This window comes from Natator depressus, chromosome 11 (genome assembly GCF_965152275.1).
Source record: "Natator depressus isolate rNatDep1 chromosome 11, rNatDep2.hap1, whole genome shotgun sequence".
Classification (NCBI taxonomy): domain Eukaryota; kingdom Metazoa; phylum Chordata; order Testudines; family Cheloniidae; genus Natator; species Natator depressus.
The window spans coordinates 61,224,251-61,243,128 of record NC_134244.1 but is presented as its reverse complement, the minus strand read 5'-3'; the positions used below and the strand labels follow the sequence as shown (position 1 = coordinate 61,243,128).

The 18,878-nt window shown below is 38.3% G+C and overlaps 1 protein-coding gene across 1 annotated transcript in view; it reads right to left on the bottom strand.

Annotated features, from left to right (window-relative positions):
• PARD3B (par-3 family cell polarity regulator beta) overlaps window positions 1-18,878 on the bottom strand; it is a 617,867-nt gene that overhangs the window by 312,599 nt on the left and 286,390 nt on the right. Inside the window, exons 6-7 of the mRNA XM_074967987.1 lie at window positions 10,040-10,126; window positions 5,749-5,874 (exon numbers count right to left, since the gene is read on the bottom strand). Of these exons, the coding sequence (XP_074824088.1) occupies window positions 5,749-5,874; window positions 10,040-10,126 (213 nt within the window). The remainder of the gene's footprint in view (window positions 1-5,748; window positions 5,875-10,039; window positions 10,127-18,878) is intronic.

Genomic DNA, 18,878 nt, shown 5'->3' with positions numbered 1-18,878 from the left:
GTGCTTAGGGTCACACTGTGCAATATTTCTACACATCTTGCTGCATACTTAGAAATTGTTTACAGCTATGCATTTATTCTACCTACAGAAATAACTATACTTTTCAAAGTAAAGTGACGCTCTTTCAAAAGTCAACAGTAAACATGCAATAAGATTTGCTACATCACAATATTTTCCTATGCTTTGAATAGGAACTGGGATTTGTGAAGCTGGCAAGATCTCTGGGCTGCTATGAATGATGCCCACTTGCAAACTCCTAAGTTTGAGTCAATGCAGGGAAGACAGCTGACATAAACATGGGTGAGGAGGAGTAGGAAGCAAGGCTCTAAAGGAGAACACTGACTAAAACAGTTATCTCATAACCGGAGAGGAACTGTAGTGGGAAAGATGGTGGGGCCTAGCATTTCTCCCGCAGGGTTCTCCAGAGGACTGGAAGAGGAAAGTGCATAGCTGCTTCCAAAACAAATATTGAAGAGCAGAACCCTGTAGCAGCAGCACAAATCAGGGCATGGGCATACAAGAAAAACTCAAATGGGCCCTGAGTAGAAGCAATGTCCTACTCTTGCTAAATGTAAAAGCAGGAAAAGAAGAGCAGACTATCTCATTAACAAAAACCTACTACTCCAAGCCAATGCTTGCAATTAGATAACAATCCTAGTATGAGGAAAAACTAATGATAGTTGCCGATTTTAAACAGCATGGCCACAATTAGAAACTTGTCAATTTCCTTAGATAATCTTATTTCAGTATTGACAATATATCCTATAACAATAAGGAAATAAAAAAAACACTGAAGTCAAGTTTCAGAGGGGTAGCCATGTTAGTCTCGATCTGTAAAAGAGGCAAAGAGTCCTGTGGCACCTTATAGACTGTGAATGGCTAGCCAACTACAAAAGCAGTTTCTCCTCCCATGGTGTTCACACCTCAACTGCTAGATGAGGACCTCACCCTCTCTGATTGAACTAACCCCGTTATCCCTAGCCTGATTCTTGCTTGCATATTTATACCTGCCTCTGGAAAATTCCACTTTATGCATCTGAAGAAGTGGGTATTCACCCACGAAAGCTTATGCTCCACTACGTCTGTTAGTCTATAAGGTGCCATAGGACTCTTTGCTGCTTTTAAAGTCAAGTTATTTACGGAAAATTTGGAAAGTTTTTAAGCACAACCACTGTATACTTTACATATTCACTAAGAAAAATCCCTTCACAATTTTTCAAAGACATGTTGAATTGGATCTCTGAACCAAATTATCTCTAGATTAATCTGGGCAGAAGAGTTTAAAAGTGCCCCAACTCTATTATACACACAAGATAAAGCTCAAAAATGCTTTAAGTACAGTAGTGAAAGAACTATGCCCCTCAGTCCATATTCTCCACAGACATCAGCGCTGTAGCTTATGTCTGCTTCTGTATCGTACATTGTTTATTTCAAAACAAACTTCTTTCGCATCCCTAAACCACCAGCTAATAGATATTTAAGAATGTAAAATCCTCACTTAATTTATCTCAGATCACTCCCCATTCTCATATAATTGCAAGCAGCCACTTGACAATACACTATATGGCGGCTTAAAAGCTCATTTTTAGGAGATGCATATTTTAAACATATCAGAGAGATAGAAATAGGAGATGTCTCACAAACTAAAAATAATGGTGAGAACACCAGTAAATCTGTAGGAAACCTAAAAGCAGTACCTGAGGGGGAAATAACTGCCAGGACAATTTTTTTAATAAAAGAAAAATGTAACGGGCAGTGAAAGTCAAATTCTTTGAGCCCCCAAATGCATACTTAAAGAAATAAAAGACAAAGACTCAACCAAAAGAAGTGCTCCAATCTCCAAAACACAGCAGAATATAACTGAATTTATCAACACTAAATGAAAAAGGAAACTCACAGTAGAGATGTATAAAAAAAGCATTATGAACATGAAACAACAACAAATTGCCTTCTAGTGTTCCAGCTGAGGAAAAGCAACCTTTCAGAGCAGTATTCAAAAACTTCCATCTAAAACAGACAAACTGAAAAAACATGTAATCACTACAGTCTTGCTAACTATTAAAGGACCCTTTGCAATCAGCAGGAGGAACCATGACCTTACCACTAATACAGTCAAACTGATTACTCTTTCTGTATCAGTAGCCATTGGAACATGTGGCTATAAACCCCTGTCATTTGACAGAGGCATCAAACTTTTGTACCCCCGATTCATTTCAGGTGATGGGGCCAGGAAGTAAAGACTATTATCTTACTCTTGTAGGTTACACAGTGTCAGAAGAAAATTAAATCTTTGGCAAAAACTGAGCAAGTGAACTCTCCTGAATCTCTCAGTTTAAAAGGGAAACTGACAGAGAACTGGCAGTTACTGCAGTGCTTCCAAGTATTCCAGAAAGCAAGCAGTATTGCAGAGAAATCAGAGGGTGAAATTCTCCACATTGCTACAGGCCCAGAGGCATTCAAAATCTACAGTATGTTCCAGAGGAGACAGGAAGGGGACTACAAACTTCTACACAATCATTCAAAATTTCAAAAAATAATTTGATAATCACTTGAGAAAGATGTATTTTATTTTCTTAACAAAACACTAGCTGCTAGGTGAAACCACTGGCCTTTAGGTTACAACCCCATAACTTAAAATTCATTTGACAAGGGATCAAATTATTTTGTGGTATAATTGATAACTAAATAAGTAAAAGGGACTGATTTTGCAAAAACTAATCTGCAACAAATACCTACGTTATTTATATATAAAAGCTTTACATCAATTACTTATTGACTTATTACTAGCGTATAACAATACTGCACCAAATCCCAATATGTTTACCTGTGTACAACAATGCTGGACCACATCTACATTCATACTGCAACACGTCTGTATACTTGCATTCTTACCTGTTTAATACCACACCAAACATATCTACCTATGTAGTAGGCTAAAAATATCCATATGAAAATACAAACAATATAGGTTGATGGGGTTTTATGTTTAAACTTACACATCACATTTAAGTCTATTGTTTTTCTTGCCTAAATTTCATGTTTCTCAAAATTTCACTTTTCTGGCATGGACTAGAAATGCAGAAGGCATTCAAATGTAGCATTAAAACCTTTTTCGGCATTTCAGTTTTATGGGACAATGCCTTGATTTAGCAGTCCATAGCTATTCAGCAAAGCGCTTAAGAAGGTCCTTAAAATTAAGCACATGCCAAATCCCATTAACTACAGTAGCACGTGAGTACATACTTCTACCTAAGCATGTGCTTAAACATGTTGAATAAGGATTTTTCCTAAGCATACACTTTGCTGATGTGAAGCTGAAGTGACCAGGTTCTCCTAGCGTCATCTGTGAACATTTGGCAGGTGGGAGCAGGGGATGCATGGGGCGAGGGAATTCCCTAGTGATCTCTGTTATGATGTGGAAACTATTTTCCACTGCAGGGGAGAAAAGATTGTTTAGATTCTGGACACTTATCAATCACCAAAATGAAAATGAACCTCTTTACCATGGAATAGGTTTATCTTCAGATATTTTGAACATGTTCGAAGTACAACCAGGGAAAAAGGGGGACCCCCCCCACAAACACCTTAACCACTAAAGCATAAAATCAGCACTATTTTCAGCAAACTACAGTAACTCCTCACTTAAAGTCGTCCCACTTAACGTTTTTTCGTTGTTACACTGCTGATCAATTAGGGAACATGCTCGTTTAAAGTTACGCAATGCTCCCTTATAACGTTGTTTGGCAGCTGCCTGCTTTGTCCACTGCTTGCAGGAAGAGCAGCCCGTTGAAGCTAGCTGGTGGGGCCTTGGAACCAGGGTGGACTGGCAGCCGCCCTATCAGCTCCCTGTGTGGCAGCAGCCCAGCAGGCTATCAATTGCCGGCAGTTCAGCTGTCCCTCCCCCCACTGCCATGTGCAGCTCCTGCCCTCTGCTTTGGAGCTGCTCCCATGAGCCTCCTGCTTGCTGTGCAAGGAGTGGGGGGGAGGGGGAAAAGGAGTGCTAATGTCAGGGTGTTTCCCCCCCCCCACGCTACTTTACCCCATTTCTATAGAGCTGGGGGAGGATACAACAGGGCTCAGGATGGAGCTTGCTGGCAGCAGCTGCTGTCCCAGCTTACTGATCTACTTAAAAAGGCAATGTACTTGGAGTGCGGTCAGTGTACTTGAAGGGGCAATGTGCATCTCTCTCCACGGTGTGTGTCTCTGTCTCTCTCTGCTATGCTGTCTCCCCTCCCTCCATTCATGCTGCCTTGTAGAGTGTGAGGCTACATTAACAACATGTTAAGCCCTGAGGGCTCAGCTGAGTGCTAGTTCATCATTTAGCAGTAAGGCATTCCTTGGGAAATATCCCACCCTCTGATTTCACCACCTCAACCAAACTTCACAATCATCATTGCTATGTACAGTATTAAATTGTTTAAAACTTTGTGTGCGTGTGTGTGTGTGTATAGTCTTTTGCCTCACAAAAAAAATTTCCCTGGAACCTATCCCCCCCATTTACATTAATACTTATGGGGAAATTGGATTCACTTAACATCGTTTTGCTTAAAGTAGCATTTTTCAGGAACATAACTACAACGTCAAGCGCAGAGTTACTGTACTGTAGAGCTTCACATATTCATATGTAACACTGAAATTTTGCATTGAGCATAAACACTGAGCATTTGGCTTCTGGTTTAAAATGTTAAGCATCAACTCCCCTGAGCCCTCAATAGATTTTACTGTCTGATGAATATCACTCATGTCTTTTAATATAGGGATTAAAAATAAAAATGAATTACTGTTTAATTTTTAAGCAAATATTTGTGACTATTCATTCCAGCAACAAAGTCTTCTTGAATGCACAGATTATCCAAAGTATTCTCTGTTACATAAGCCAATTAGGGACGAATAATAACTTCAACAGATTTTAAGTCAAAACTATAAAATGTATTACCTTATGCTTTTAACCCAAAGTTAGCCTTGCAACTTAGTTCAACTGCTTTACACTTTGTGTGAGAAAACATTAATTTTTAACCATTTTTAGACACCTGAAAAGTTGTAGCACAAGAGATTCTCTCTTTCTTCTTAAATATTTACAGAAACATCACACTCAGAAGTTGTGGGAACCACCAAAACTACTATATGTTCAGTTTTGGATACCTTAATACTAGAAATATCTCAAAAAATTGGAAGGAAATAAAGACGAGAAAAAAAGTAAGTGAGAGTAAAGGGACTGACTTATTTTTAAAAGTTAGGCAAACTAAATCTGCACAGTATTGTTTGGCTAAACAATTACTAGTAGGTAATAATGTAAAGCCAATAACTTTATGAAGTGTAAACGCAAAGGAGGGAGAGGATTTATTTAGGAAGTTCCAAAGGCATGCAATAAGGAGTAATGAAATACAATAGCACTGATGTAAGGAAAAATTTCCTAACACTGAATAGTATCTCATAGGAAGTAGTGTTCCATTGTTGGAATTCTTTAAAACTGGAGTGGACAAAACAATTTAGAATATATTGTAGGAAGTTCTACTTCACTGGCAGGTGAAGGTTTTTCCAATATTATAATTTCCATGATTTGCGTCTACGATGGGAACTATATATTACTGCATTTGGAAGTTTCAGAAAGAATTATGATTCTTTAGTTATATACATATTTTATGGTATTTTACTCGCAACATGCTACATTAATCACCTCAATAAGTACAACATTATATAAAATTCTGGTGGTTAACAGAATCAATTAAGTAATTAAGTAGCACTCACTGTGCAAAAGTTTTATCTACGAGGTCCACATTGTTAATTTTCACAATACACTCATTTTCATGGAGAAGACCATCACGCCTAGATCTGCTGTTCTCCTCAATACCACGGATAAAGAGTCCTAGAATCCTGAAAAGCAATAATAAAGCTGATGATTATTTTGTATTAGATTTGTACACAAGACATTTATAATAATTACAAATAGATATTGGTCTCTACTGAGGAAGGAACAAAGTTCTTCTTATTGTCTACTAATCACACCATATTAAGTCATTAGTCTAAAGGACAGATTTCCAAAATCTATTTTCCATTAATGAACAAGGACTCCAAAAAGAATATGAAACTAGCCAGTATAATTTTAGTCTGCTGACACTGTTGGTAACCCTTCCTAACACTTCAGAAAGTGCTAACCATATTAATCAGGGGTCGGAGAAAGGGAGGGGGAAACCAGCCCCATCCTTTCAGACAAAATGTTAGGATAGAATTTATGCAGGATTGGTACATGTTAACAAATAAGATGGAATCAATTACAAGGAAAAGGTTAAAGTTAAGTGCAAAACAGTGGTTCTATTTATACTAAATCAAAATACAGAGGCATTGCTACAAGAAATTGGAAGCCCATTTCTGCTGAGGAAAGGATGACATGCGCAAGGAACAATCTCTTTGTAGTCAAGTCCAAAGAAACCAAGAAATTAGGCTAACCTTGCCTCTATTGCGGCCTAGGGTTCCTTGAACCTCTGCAAACCACAGTGATCCAGGTGGAGGGGCAGTGTGCATTTTTGAAATTTTGAAAAGCCCTAGTCAGGAGATCTGGGTTATATTCCTGTGGACTTCCTATACATCGTTTCTTGAGTTAATTAAATCCCCACTGACCCACAGTTTCCTCATTTCCCTGACAAATGAGATCAATATTAATTTCCTACCTCACAGGGGTATGGTGAGGTTTACTACATTAATATCTGTAAAGTGCTTTCAAAAGCTCAAACAGAAAGTGTTGTAGAAGTGCAAAGTAAATTATATAAAGAGTCAGACTTCTGCCTTAGAGAAGCTGATGTCCTTCTCATAGCATGCTAAGAATTAAATCAGCAAATGGGAAGGATTTCAGATAGAAAACTGTACTTGCACGAGACTGGATTAAAAACCTGGGGTGTCACCAAGACTAGTCTAACATTCCATATAACTGAAGACTTTGTGTATACACAAACCCCTTATAATCCGGTTTTTATGCATTAACCTACACCTGCCATATGAGCATAAAACATAGATGACATTTAGGATATGTCTTCACTTCAATGTAAGATCAGGGTTCGAACCAGGCTCAAGCCTACCTTTGTCCTCCATCCACACACAAAACTGTGCTAATCCAGGGCCTGGACTCAGGTCATAGGACCCCACAGGGGTGGTGGGTCCAAACCTGAGTCAAGTCAGACCCAGGGTCCAAGCCCTATTGCTCTGCAGTATATACGCAGCCTTAGGAGACTTGTGCACTGGGAGATCACTAAATGCATCCCACAATCCCATGGAACAACTTTCGCTTCCTTTCGACAATCAAGTTTGGTTTCACTCAGTAAAGCACCAATATGTAATTTTCAACTTCACAGTTCGGCAAAAAGATGCGAGTTTTGTTTATCTACAAACCTATTTTTTTTTAAAGGGTGCATTTTCCATTAATGAGCATTACTAGATTGGAATTTTGTATTGTGATAAATTTGTCATGTAGAAGATCCCCTTATAACATTGTACTGTGATAAAGAAAGCTTTTTATTTGAGGGCAGGCAAAAATTGACAATTTCCATGAATACCAATAGAAACAGCCAATTAGCTGCAGCCAAGGAGTTAAATGTTACAATTTAATTTCAAATAATTACATTAAGATTCAATCTAGTAAAAATAATGAAATTAAAGAAATTGAAAATTAAGTCTGTTGTTGTGATCTTAACTAATCCCACTGTGCCCAGACTCTGCAGCCACATCGAACTATATGATCACCGACTGGCCTGATATTCCCCATATGTGCTGCATTATCTGGACACGTGGGTTGAGTTAAATATGGTGTGACAGCCTAACCTCATTACTTTTATTAAATAAAGAAAAGGAGTACTTGTGGCACCTTAGAGACTAACAAATTTATTTGAGCATAAGCTTTCATGAGCTCACTAAAGCTTATGCTCAAATAAATTTGTTAGTCTCTAAGGTGCCACAAGTACTCCTTTTCTTTTTGCGAATACAGACTAACACGGCTGCTACTCTGAAACCTGTCATTACTTTTATTGTATGCAGTCTCAACTTTAACATTACGTTAATGTGATTTTTAAATTTAATTTCCTTTCTTTTATGGTAAGTCTAAAGTGCAAAGAAAATGAAAGAAATTATTTCCACTAGTTATTGTTGTTCACTTGTATACTAAAGCCTAAGCACCAAGCATTTTGCTTAAACTGTTTCTGAAAAAACAAACAGAATAGGATTACAGTGAAAATGCCTAAACGTTATTCACTCAAGATGGATACCTGTATTAGTGTAATATCAATACTATTCTTATTAGAAAATACCAGTTTTCTACAAACTGTTACAACAAAAATACCAGTCACGGTGGATGGCCAATATGCTTGATAAAACCTGCCCTGTCATCAACAGAAATGGAAAACGCTTCTTCTGTTCTTTCTTGTGTTTTGATGAATTATGAAATGTATGCACTAGTCTCTGTTTGATTAAATAACAGGAACAAGTGGTTAAACCATTCTGATATTTTATAAAGACACCAGTATAATTCTGCCAAGTGTCATTAGAATTTCTCGAGACAACTGGGTAAACACTCAGCCTGTCTGTCAAAAAATAGCTTGTTGTAAGCCATGCTCCACAGCATTTGTAAACAAGAATATTAACATGCACAGAAAGTAGACCAAGGAGCTCTGCTGGTTATTCAGTGAATTCTTTTAAAGATGAACCCTAAGCCGTTAGAATCCAGCATCACATGTATTGCAGCAATATTAAATTACTGATAATATTTTGCAATTTTATGGTGCCTTCCACCTCAGGGTCTCAAAGTACTTAAGAAGAATTAGCACATTAAGACTCACGATGCCCCTATAACATAAGGAAGTATTGCCTAGATTTTAGGGATGGGGGAACAGAGTGGCTTGCCCAAGGTAAAACAGGAAGTCTGAGACAGAGCCAATGATGGAACTCAGAACTCCTGACTTCCAACCCTTGCTCCTGAAATAAGGTGATGGCATTTTTTCAAGCAGCAGCAGATGGTCAACCTGCTTTTTGATCTGGCAACTAAAATACCCCAGTTTAATTTGAGTCCATTTGAAGTCTCAGATCCCGCTGAGAAAATATTCACAAACAATATACTACCTGAAAAGAAAAAGAAAAAAGGAAAAAACACAAAAACACTTTTCCTCCTCACTTCAACAGTCTGAAAATTTGTAAGTTAAGAAACATTTCTCTTCATAATTAGACTGTGACCTTTTTAAAAGTTTGTAATTATAATTGGTCTTATATTAGAAGCAGCCATTTTACTATAAAGTGATGCCATTTATGACACTAGCAATTTTCCATCCCTGTCACAGGGCTCTTATACTGCCAGCACTACAAATTAGTTCTTTGGCAGAGACCTCATCTGTCAAATTTCAGTCTAGAGAAAATTTTTACATCCGAGTTACATAACTTGGAAAATAGGGAGTTATAATGAAAATGCTGACATATACTCGACTACAGTACATCAATATGAACTTTCCACTATGGTAGTCTTTTGTGATCTCAATAAACTATGTTAAATAATTTACAATTAAAATAATCTTACCATGCAAAAGAAAAATCCACGGTATAGTGCACATTTTATAAATGCTAAAGAACCTAATTTGAAAGGTGACTTGAAAAAAAAAATTAAGCAAGCAAGTCATTTTGACTTTTCTATGTCTACTCTGCTATTTGGCAATAAGGAGTAGGGGAGAAAAATCCATCTGGGCCAAAAAAAACACCTTTCAAGAAGTACAATAATCTTAACTAAAGACCATGTTACCATGTTTTCATTCAGAAAAAAATTCAGAGATCCTTGAAAGTACAAACATTATGAACATATAACAGAAATGGGTTTTGTTCTCTGAATTTACACACATAACAACATAGATGTCAGTGAAGGAATACAGTATACTGGGCTTGGTTATCCGCTGTTAAAAAAACAGTTTTAGTTCCCCCTCATGTTTTCACAGTAGAGATATTTTAAGATAAACAAACATATCTGACGCCTTTTTCATTACCATGCTTCTCTAAAATATGGAAAACATCTTACCTTCCACTCAGAGATGAAAAGAAGGGTACTACATGTATCCCCAGAGGGCCACCTTCCCCAGAAATCTCTACTATTCTTGTCATATCACTAAGAAAGAGGGAGCAAAAACACACATGAACCTGTACTAAGGAATACATGAGGAATATCTATAAAAAACACATTAAGACAGACAAGAAAGGCAGTCAAAGGAATTTAAGTGGAGAACTCAATAATGTACATAAGAGATGTTGCAACTGGAAATGGCTGACATATCTTTGGATGAGAATTTATATGTTTTGAATGAGAAAGGAAGACATTACATTAGTAGTCATTTACCCAAGAGCTTGTCTACATGGGGAAACTGACTGGAGCAGCTATTGTAGAATAGCTATGCCTCCCCGTGTGAACACTCTATTCTGGAATAAAAGTTGTTTTAGTGCAGAATAATTGTTGTTTCAGAATAAAGTGACTTGTTTCAGAACAGGATATCCACACAGGGAAATACTGCGGAATAGCTTTGACTGCAATAGCTATTTCAGTCAATTTCCCTATGCACACCATATTTTAAGGATATCAAACCAATATGAAAAACAGTCAACATATAATTACAACAAAGTGGTCCATACACTGTGCCACCAATTAGATACATGCAACCCTACTGAGTTAGAAAGGCACAGTGAGCACCTCTGAAGACACAATTTGGCCCACTTAAATGGGAAATATTTCCTTCCTGAAAATTTTTGAGATCCTCTATGATGGTTCAGATGTGGAATATAGTACCTCCCTGCTAGCTGCTGGAGATGATGCTAATATTTTTTTGCTGCTTGCTGGCTCAATGAGGGTCACATGAAACCTGCTTACAGAATATCTTGAAACACATGGCTTCTCAGCAGGCATTAAAATGTAAACTATACATCAGCAGTTGCTAATCTGAAAAAAGAAGGCATCTGGATTGATGTAAAATCTCAAGAAAAATAATCAGGTAGAAAAAAATTCCCACTCTCTTTGCCAGTCTGATTTCCATTTCCTTATGTCATTTAGGGTGTTGGAACCTCCAAAAACAGTGTTGAAAAGAGCAGAAGGGAAGGCTCGCCATCTAACAAAAGTCTGCTGGATGTTTCTTCAACCTTAAGCAGATCCAAATTTAATCACACTACAAGAAGTTACATAAACCAATGGATGTTAATCCACTGTTTAGAGAAAGTGTGAAGTTAAACCAAGGGGGCCACTTCACATATTGCCAAGAGTGAGTCATCCACCCTCTCTGACCAGGAAGAGGACAATGATTGCAAGTGAGCGTTGACAGATTTAGGCATTTCTTTTCCCTTAATGAAGTAAATTTCCTGGTTAAGATTCTTTATTCAATTGCATAATGATGACTTGGAAGCAACTTGATTTAGAAATTAGGCTGGTTTGCTAAAGATAATGTGGAAATGAAAAGCTAATTAATGTAGCCTTGTCACATAATCTTTTGCAACTTTGTTTTTCAATATAGCTACTGCTAAAATATTTCTGTTTTAAAAAATGTATATTCTCTAAAAATAGAATGGAGAGCACTTAAAAAAATCAGTCCCAAAAATAAATGTCTTCTATGAAATACTTTTATCTTATGTGGAATTTTATTCCTATAGCAGTCACAAGCAATACACTTTCCAAATGTCTGCTTTATTTTGCTACATATTTTCTCTCTTTTTCTTTACCTGACCTTCAAGATTTAGAGGGGGAGGGGTGGACTGGTAAAGTATTAGTATAAATTCATGTAGGATTTCTAGGTAATTAATAGACTGAATTTAACTGATTAAATTGTTCAGAAAAATTAAGGTCTGATCAGAACTATTGTCAAAAACTCAGATAAAAATCTTGTGTGTGAAAAAGTTTGGTTAATTTTTTTCAGTTCCATTCAGACTTTCCTCCAATTCCTGCTTTCAGATAGAAGTGGAATCACCAAAATACAAGACGACTACTTTTCTGATATTCTACACTTGTTCAGAACCAAAGAATACCAAGAAATTAAGCTGCTGACTCCTACAGACCCAAAAAAGACAACCACAAGAAGTGACTTTGGTGTTTGATTTGTAGAGGGAAAATTAGCAAGAATTACAGCTTTCTCCAAGTAACTCCTATTTTGTTTAAGTTCTGTGGGCTAGGTGTTGTCTTCCCGTTCCTTCTATGTATTATAGAGGAACACTGTGAGGGTAATCATGATAAATAGGTTCTCTGTCACCTTAAATTAATATATTTACCGTTAAAAACTTAGGCTCAAGGCCAATGAAAACATACAAGTTTATTTTTAAGTCGAACATAAAAACAAATTAACAGAAATACAAGGTTTTTAAAACAGGAGATGGACAACTAATATATTAATGTCACCATTCTGCAAACACTTAAGCATGTGCTTAACAGTTACCCGTGTGCTGAGTATTTGCAATATTGAGGCCTAAACCAGGAAGAGCACATTTCATATATGCACTAGGAAAAAATACTTTAAACCTATTTTAATCCAAAAAATGATCAATAGTCCCTATCTAAATCAATTTTTACTCCCAGATACACAGTTTGGTTAAGAGAAAGTTAAAGATGAGAAGATATTGCCCTTTAGAACAACATTAATAGACTATTAGTACCAAATTCTACTTTTCATTCAACCTATGAAAATGCTACAGTGCAAGAACAGAAAATAGTTCTTTATGGGTTTAAAAATCCTGAAGAGCAGACACAAGAAATTTGTAGTTAAACTTCCAACATCTTCCCTATATAAGTGTGCATCCTGTACGCACAGACTGGAGTAGCTAGCTGTCACTTTAGTCTGTCCCTTAGAGCAGTGTTTTTTAAACTATGGGTCGCGACCCACTACTGGGTCGCGGCATGTAAGGCACTGGGTCGCCTTGCTCTGGTCAGCACCGCCGACTGGGACATTAGAAGTCCCAAGGGCAGTGCTACCCAGCTAATGCAGGCTAGTGCCTACCCGTTCTGACACTGCGCTGCACCCTGGAAGCGGCCAGCAGTGGATCAGACTTCTAGACAGAGGGGCCACGGGGCTCCGTGCACTGCCTCTGCCCCAAGCACCGGCCAGTGGGAGCTGTGGGGGGGTGGGGGCGGTGCCTGCGGGCGAGTGTCACGCGAAACCGCTTACACTTCTCTGCCTAGGAGCCGGCCCTGTTGCTGGCCGTTTCCGGGGCACAGCGTGGGCCATTGTGCCAGGACAGGCAGGAAGCCTGGCTCTGCACCCCGTTGTGCCGCTGACCGGGAGCCACCAGACGTAAGTCTGCACCCCAATCCCACACTCCAATCCCCTGTCCCAGCCCTGAGCCCCACCCCCCAAACCTGGAACCCCTTCCTGCACACCAAACCGCTCATCCCTGGCCCCACCCAGAGCCTGCACCGCCACCGCAGAGCCCTGACCCCCTCCAACACCCTGAACCCCTCATTCCAGTTCCACCCTGCAGCCCTCACCCCAACACTCTGCCCCAGCCCTGAGCCCCTCCCATACCCCAAACCCCTCATCCCCAGCTCTGTTGGGTTCAACAATTTTCTACAACAGGGTCCCCAGAAAAAAGGTTTGAAAACCACTGCCTTAGAGTATATGAATTACAACAGTTTACACTTCCACACGTCCAGTCAGCCCACATTGGATAGAAGGGATCTTTGGGTACTTTAAAGACGGGTGCTTACAGCCTTCACATTCAGGCCCTTGATTGAAAAGGGATCACAGTTTTGTCAACAAGCAGTACACAAGCTGATACTGAGGAGGGGAAAAAAAGATGAAATAGGTGTATCTCTGCCCCTGCAGATTAGGTCATATCACTTGGTGAATAACCTGAGGGAAGGTAGAAAGCAATAGTTAGAAATTTTGCTGAAATAGCTTTTGGAGCTTATGATCACATGAATAAGCCCCAAATTTCAGGCCTCAGAAATTAATGAATTCCACAGGCACAGTTACATATAGTAGACTGAGGGGCTCACAGCAATTACAAGCTCTGCTGACAATGTGCTCACAGGCCTTATAAATTCTTGACAGCTGAAGTTTAAAAATTCAGAGAGAGAAAAAGTTTTCCCACAAAACAAGAACCCAGGAGTAGGACCTACAGGAGAGGCTCTTTATAGACTCTGTGCCACCCAGTGTATACAGAAGGGTGAAGGCTCAGAAAACGGGTAAGCAAGCACTTCCATCTCAGTGGAGCCACGGGAAACACACCCTCACAAAATGTTTGTGATGTTTGATTGTTTTGCCTTAACCATGTTTTAAATCCATCCTACATATCTTGAGCATTGTAATATATTTGTAATTGAAAGAGCAGGTCTGGCGCAGTAAGTCAGAAAAGCAAGACACGGAGTCTGCCTTCCAGCTACAAATGGGAACTTTGGAGCATTTAGTCCCTACACAAATGATGCATGGAAGGTTCTTTCTAGGTTCCATAGCACCTATTACAGTCCTTATCAGACTTTCAAAATAATTTCTACACAAAAAAGGACAGATAAATTCTCATACGATGCAAAATAAACAAGCACTTTTTTAGATATTTATTTGAATCAAAGTTGCCAGCCTTTCAAGGTTCGCCCCTCACTATTAAAATCATATTTAGGATAATTTAAGTATGTGCTTGTGTGTCTCTAAGTCTATTGTGCTAAATCTACTACGGTGGTCTATATTAAAAAGAGAATATCTCCCTGATGCTACCATATTGTGGTAGCTGAGACCACAGTCTGACATACCATGGACCAAAGGTGCTATTATCATTTACTATTTAAATTCTTCATTGCTCTATATTTATTGATCTCTGCCAGATCCTTTACAGTCTATCACAAGGATGGGCTTCCAGGCACATTGTTAAAAGTGCTGATGAGTATTATTTAAAAAAATGTAGTAGCATGCATGCCCAATAGTTCATTTGAAACACCGAGGGCAAAATTTTCAAAGTTAAGGCCTAATGTTAGGTGCCTAAGTACATAGCCTGATCTTCAGAGTTGCTGTGCGCCTTCAGTGCCTTTGTAGCCAGATACCTGAACCTTTCCGTCCCCCCCACCCCCACCCCCCAAAATACTATATTAGGAATTAATGTTTTGTGAAATTTAAAATGGGAAAATTAATCTGATGTGTTCTTAAGCTAAGGCATTCTACACAAACTTTTCAGAAGAACACAGAGAACTGATCTGGAATGCTGTATGGGATTTGTTCGGAGACAACTAATGAAGCCTGTTCTTTTTGACTTTCATAAAGTTAATGTGAGGAACCGTGCCGTGATAGAATTCCATTTCTCCTGGGGAGTATGATGGATTGGACCCATATGACTGTTTGCCTCAGGACATGCTGGGGAAGTATCCCCAATCTCAGCTGGAAGAAGCTCCCCTCCAGACTGAGGACAGGAGAAAACCTCTCTCATTCAACCGTATCTGAGATTGCGTGTAACCCAACAAGCAGCAACAAACCGAATAAATAAGGTAAAAGTCAAATACCCACCATGCTATTTACTTATTCCTTCGGCTTGAGTACTGTTACAGCCTTGTCCAGGCTGTGTGCCAAGTAATCCTTAGCACAGGCCGAACTAGGTGAGGCAGCATTTCTTGGGCTGATAACTGTAAATTCCATGAAAATTTGTAAGAGGAAAAAAATGCAGATTATGAAATTGCTGCCTCTGGAATGGAATGCTCCAGAACAAGTAGGAATGCAGAGCTGCAATCCTGAGCATACCCAGTGGGGTCTACAGTGACCATAGACAAATGAGAAGCAAAGGAAATGTTTACTCCTAAAGACAGGGAGGTTAAACGTACTTACGGAACTGTGCTTTTCATCCCCTGTTTGCATTACCCAAGCATATCCAGCCACATCAGCTGCTATGAGCATTCCATAAGGGAAAACATCCACAAAGTAAAGCACTCACAAACACTGGCTGTGCTGTTTGTTTGGCATGCGCTGGGTTGTGCTTTTTCACGGGCAAAAAAAAAATGCTCTGTGCCCAATTACTAATGGGAATTTCAGAGGAAGCATAAATATTTTATCCATATAGGGAATGTACATGGTTCTGACCCAATATTTTATTTACATATTATACCAATGTATTTGCATATGCTAATTCAATTTCTACACCAATCCTGGAATTTTTAAAAGCTGCCAGCTGAGACTCACTGGGTGAGAGAGTATACTGCCCCCAGGATGTCAGCATCTGCTTCTAGTAGTGGTTCCAACAGACTCAGTCAGAAGACAAATTGATTTTTTTTTTTTTTTTAAAGCAAGGATGGTCAGAATCAAACCAAAATGACGTAGGACCCAAAAGGAGAGACTGTAGATGGCGATGCTAGGTGGGATGAGTGCTGTGGAAGGTAAAGGGAAAGATCTTAACAACAGTAAAAGGTAGTGGAGAATACATTGTCGTGAGATGAAGAAGGCAGCTGAACATTCAGAGCATGGTGTGGGAGTTGCAGCCAGAGAGAGGACCACAGATTCTCCCCTACAAAAGAGGAGAGAAGTGCTCCAGTCACCCCACCCTACAAATTAATTGCCTCCAAAAAAAGGAAAAATAAATAGATTAAATATGAAAGAATTTAAGAAACCTCCAAAATCAGTTTTAAAAAGAACCCTCACCTTCCCCACCTCATTTATGTAACTTAAATGTATTTACGTAGGAGACACTCAAAATACTGAGCACCAAAATCAAGAATCTGTCCACTAAAAACCTGTTTTTTGCTTAATTCACATTAGATCAACTACCTAAAAATGCAGAAATATATCATACAGCTTGAAGGCACCAGGTTTTAACAACATGCTCCACCTCTGCTTTCCAGGCTGTCAGGATACAGCAAGACAAAGAAGAACATAAGCAAAGTGAACAGAGGAGGAGAAGGAAGGTGCTACAGATATGCTTTATTTATATATTCACTGCGTTTAAATCAAGTGGGTCAAGGAACTGTGACCCTCGCCTCTGCTGAAAAGAAATGGAAGGCCAGAGGGAACAAGTGTAATTAAACACTTAATGAATTATCCATGTATGAAATATTCTCTGAATTCCAAGTAATCCAATGTTAATAAACTAAATATCTACTTTCAAATAGATTAGGTTTATTTTTTGTTAACAGGGTTATTTTTACTGTGGAAAAACTTTTTTAAATGAGGTCTGCAAAAACAACACTTCTGTTTCCACATGGTGTGCCAAGCGGGTGGAATTTCAGGGCTGGCGATAAATTCCTACTGAACTACTGTAGAGTCCAGAGATCCTACTGTTAGCTGTAAACCACTTCACTCAAGTAGATCCAGCCAGGAAAGAGGAATGGTAGTGAGGAGAAATACCATATTTCTTCTGCACAAATGTATTATTGTTCTTGTATAACAATCCATAAAATTGTGATCTGCATTCTAAGTAGAAAAATATGGATTTGATTTTAATAAGTGTTTCTTTTATTTTATACATGTTTATTTGAGCATTTATTACTGAACAATGCAATTTGTTCCTTCCCCTTTGACCATTATTTTCCCCACCTTGTATACAAACAAAACACCCCCTTCTTTCCCTGGTAGCAGATCCAAAATAAAAATGACACCTTCAAAAATTGCAAAAAAAATAGACCTACAGTGAATTGTAACAAACTCTACCCTTCATACTGTAAGTTAAAAAAAACCAAACCCAATGCCACCCAAACAAACAGAAAACCTAGCAAGTGTCAGTGATAGAACACAGGTTCTCCTCCTGCAAGGTGCCGAACACTTTCAATTCTCAAAAGTTTCAGAACCCTACAGGATAAGATCCACAGGGTATCAAAGCACCTTTACAGGGAAAGTGCTTGGACAGTCTAGGCAGATAATACCTCATCCTATATGGTTCTTAGCACCACCTGAAAGTGCTCAGCACCTTCTATTTCTATTTTCATGAGATGCCACATAAATGTTCATAGCTTTCAGTAAACGAACTGCTTTTCCTCAAATGGAATAGTTTTTCCTACCTCACTGAAGAGTATAAAACAAGTTGTCTGAAGCTTTTAACCTGATTGAGTTACAAAGTCATAAAATTTCAATCATAACATATGCATAAAGACTTTTATTTATTTATTTTTACATTTGCATGACTCAAAATCAAACAATTTTGCCACAGTTGGGGAAAAAAAAAAAGCAGTTTGCGAATATGGTGAACAGCATTCAACAAGGTTTGGGTTCTGGTGGCTTTGGCAACTGTTTGTGGGATTTGTTTTGAACATGTTATTTCCAGATACATCATTCTCATCTGACAGGAACAATTTAGAGTCTTGAACATTTAGAAAGTCCTCAAGAAAAACATGAGATACATTTAGACAATTAAAGAGAAAAAAACAGAAGACAGCAAAACATGAAAAGAAATAATACTTGCATATACAGGAAAATAATTGTTCCAGAAATAACATAGTAAAATGATCTAATCTGAAACTTAATATAAGACAAAACTATTTTGCTAATTTCTGCAAGAATTGTTATTATTACAAATATTGCTAATATTTTTAATATATTCAGCCAGTCAATTTGAGGTGGATAGTTTATCTTCAGTACTCTTCTCACTATTTTCTTTAGAAGTCAGTTGTTTAGAGAGCAAAGACTTAATTTTTTTCAGGTAGTCTTCCTCTTCTTTACTAAGGTAAAGCATGTATGAAAACAAAGGAAAGCCCTTGAAATTTAAGAACTGAAATTTTGCTCGGAGTTTTTAATAGATTATAACCCACATCTGGCTGAATTCCACAGAAATTGCAGGGCACCTTTTTTTTTTTTTTCAGAATTAAATCTTTGTCTTGAATTTACTTTAAATCCACTAAAACTCAAGAAATTACCCCAGTACATATTTCCAAACTATGGGGAGAAGAGTTTGAGACTCCTCATTTTAATATTTTGGGGAAGGGGGAAAGT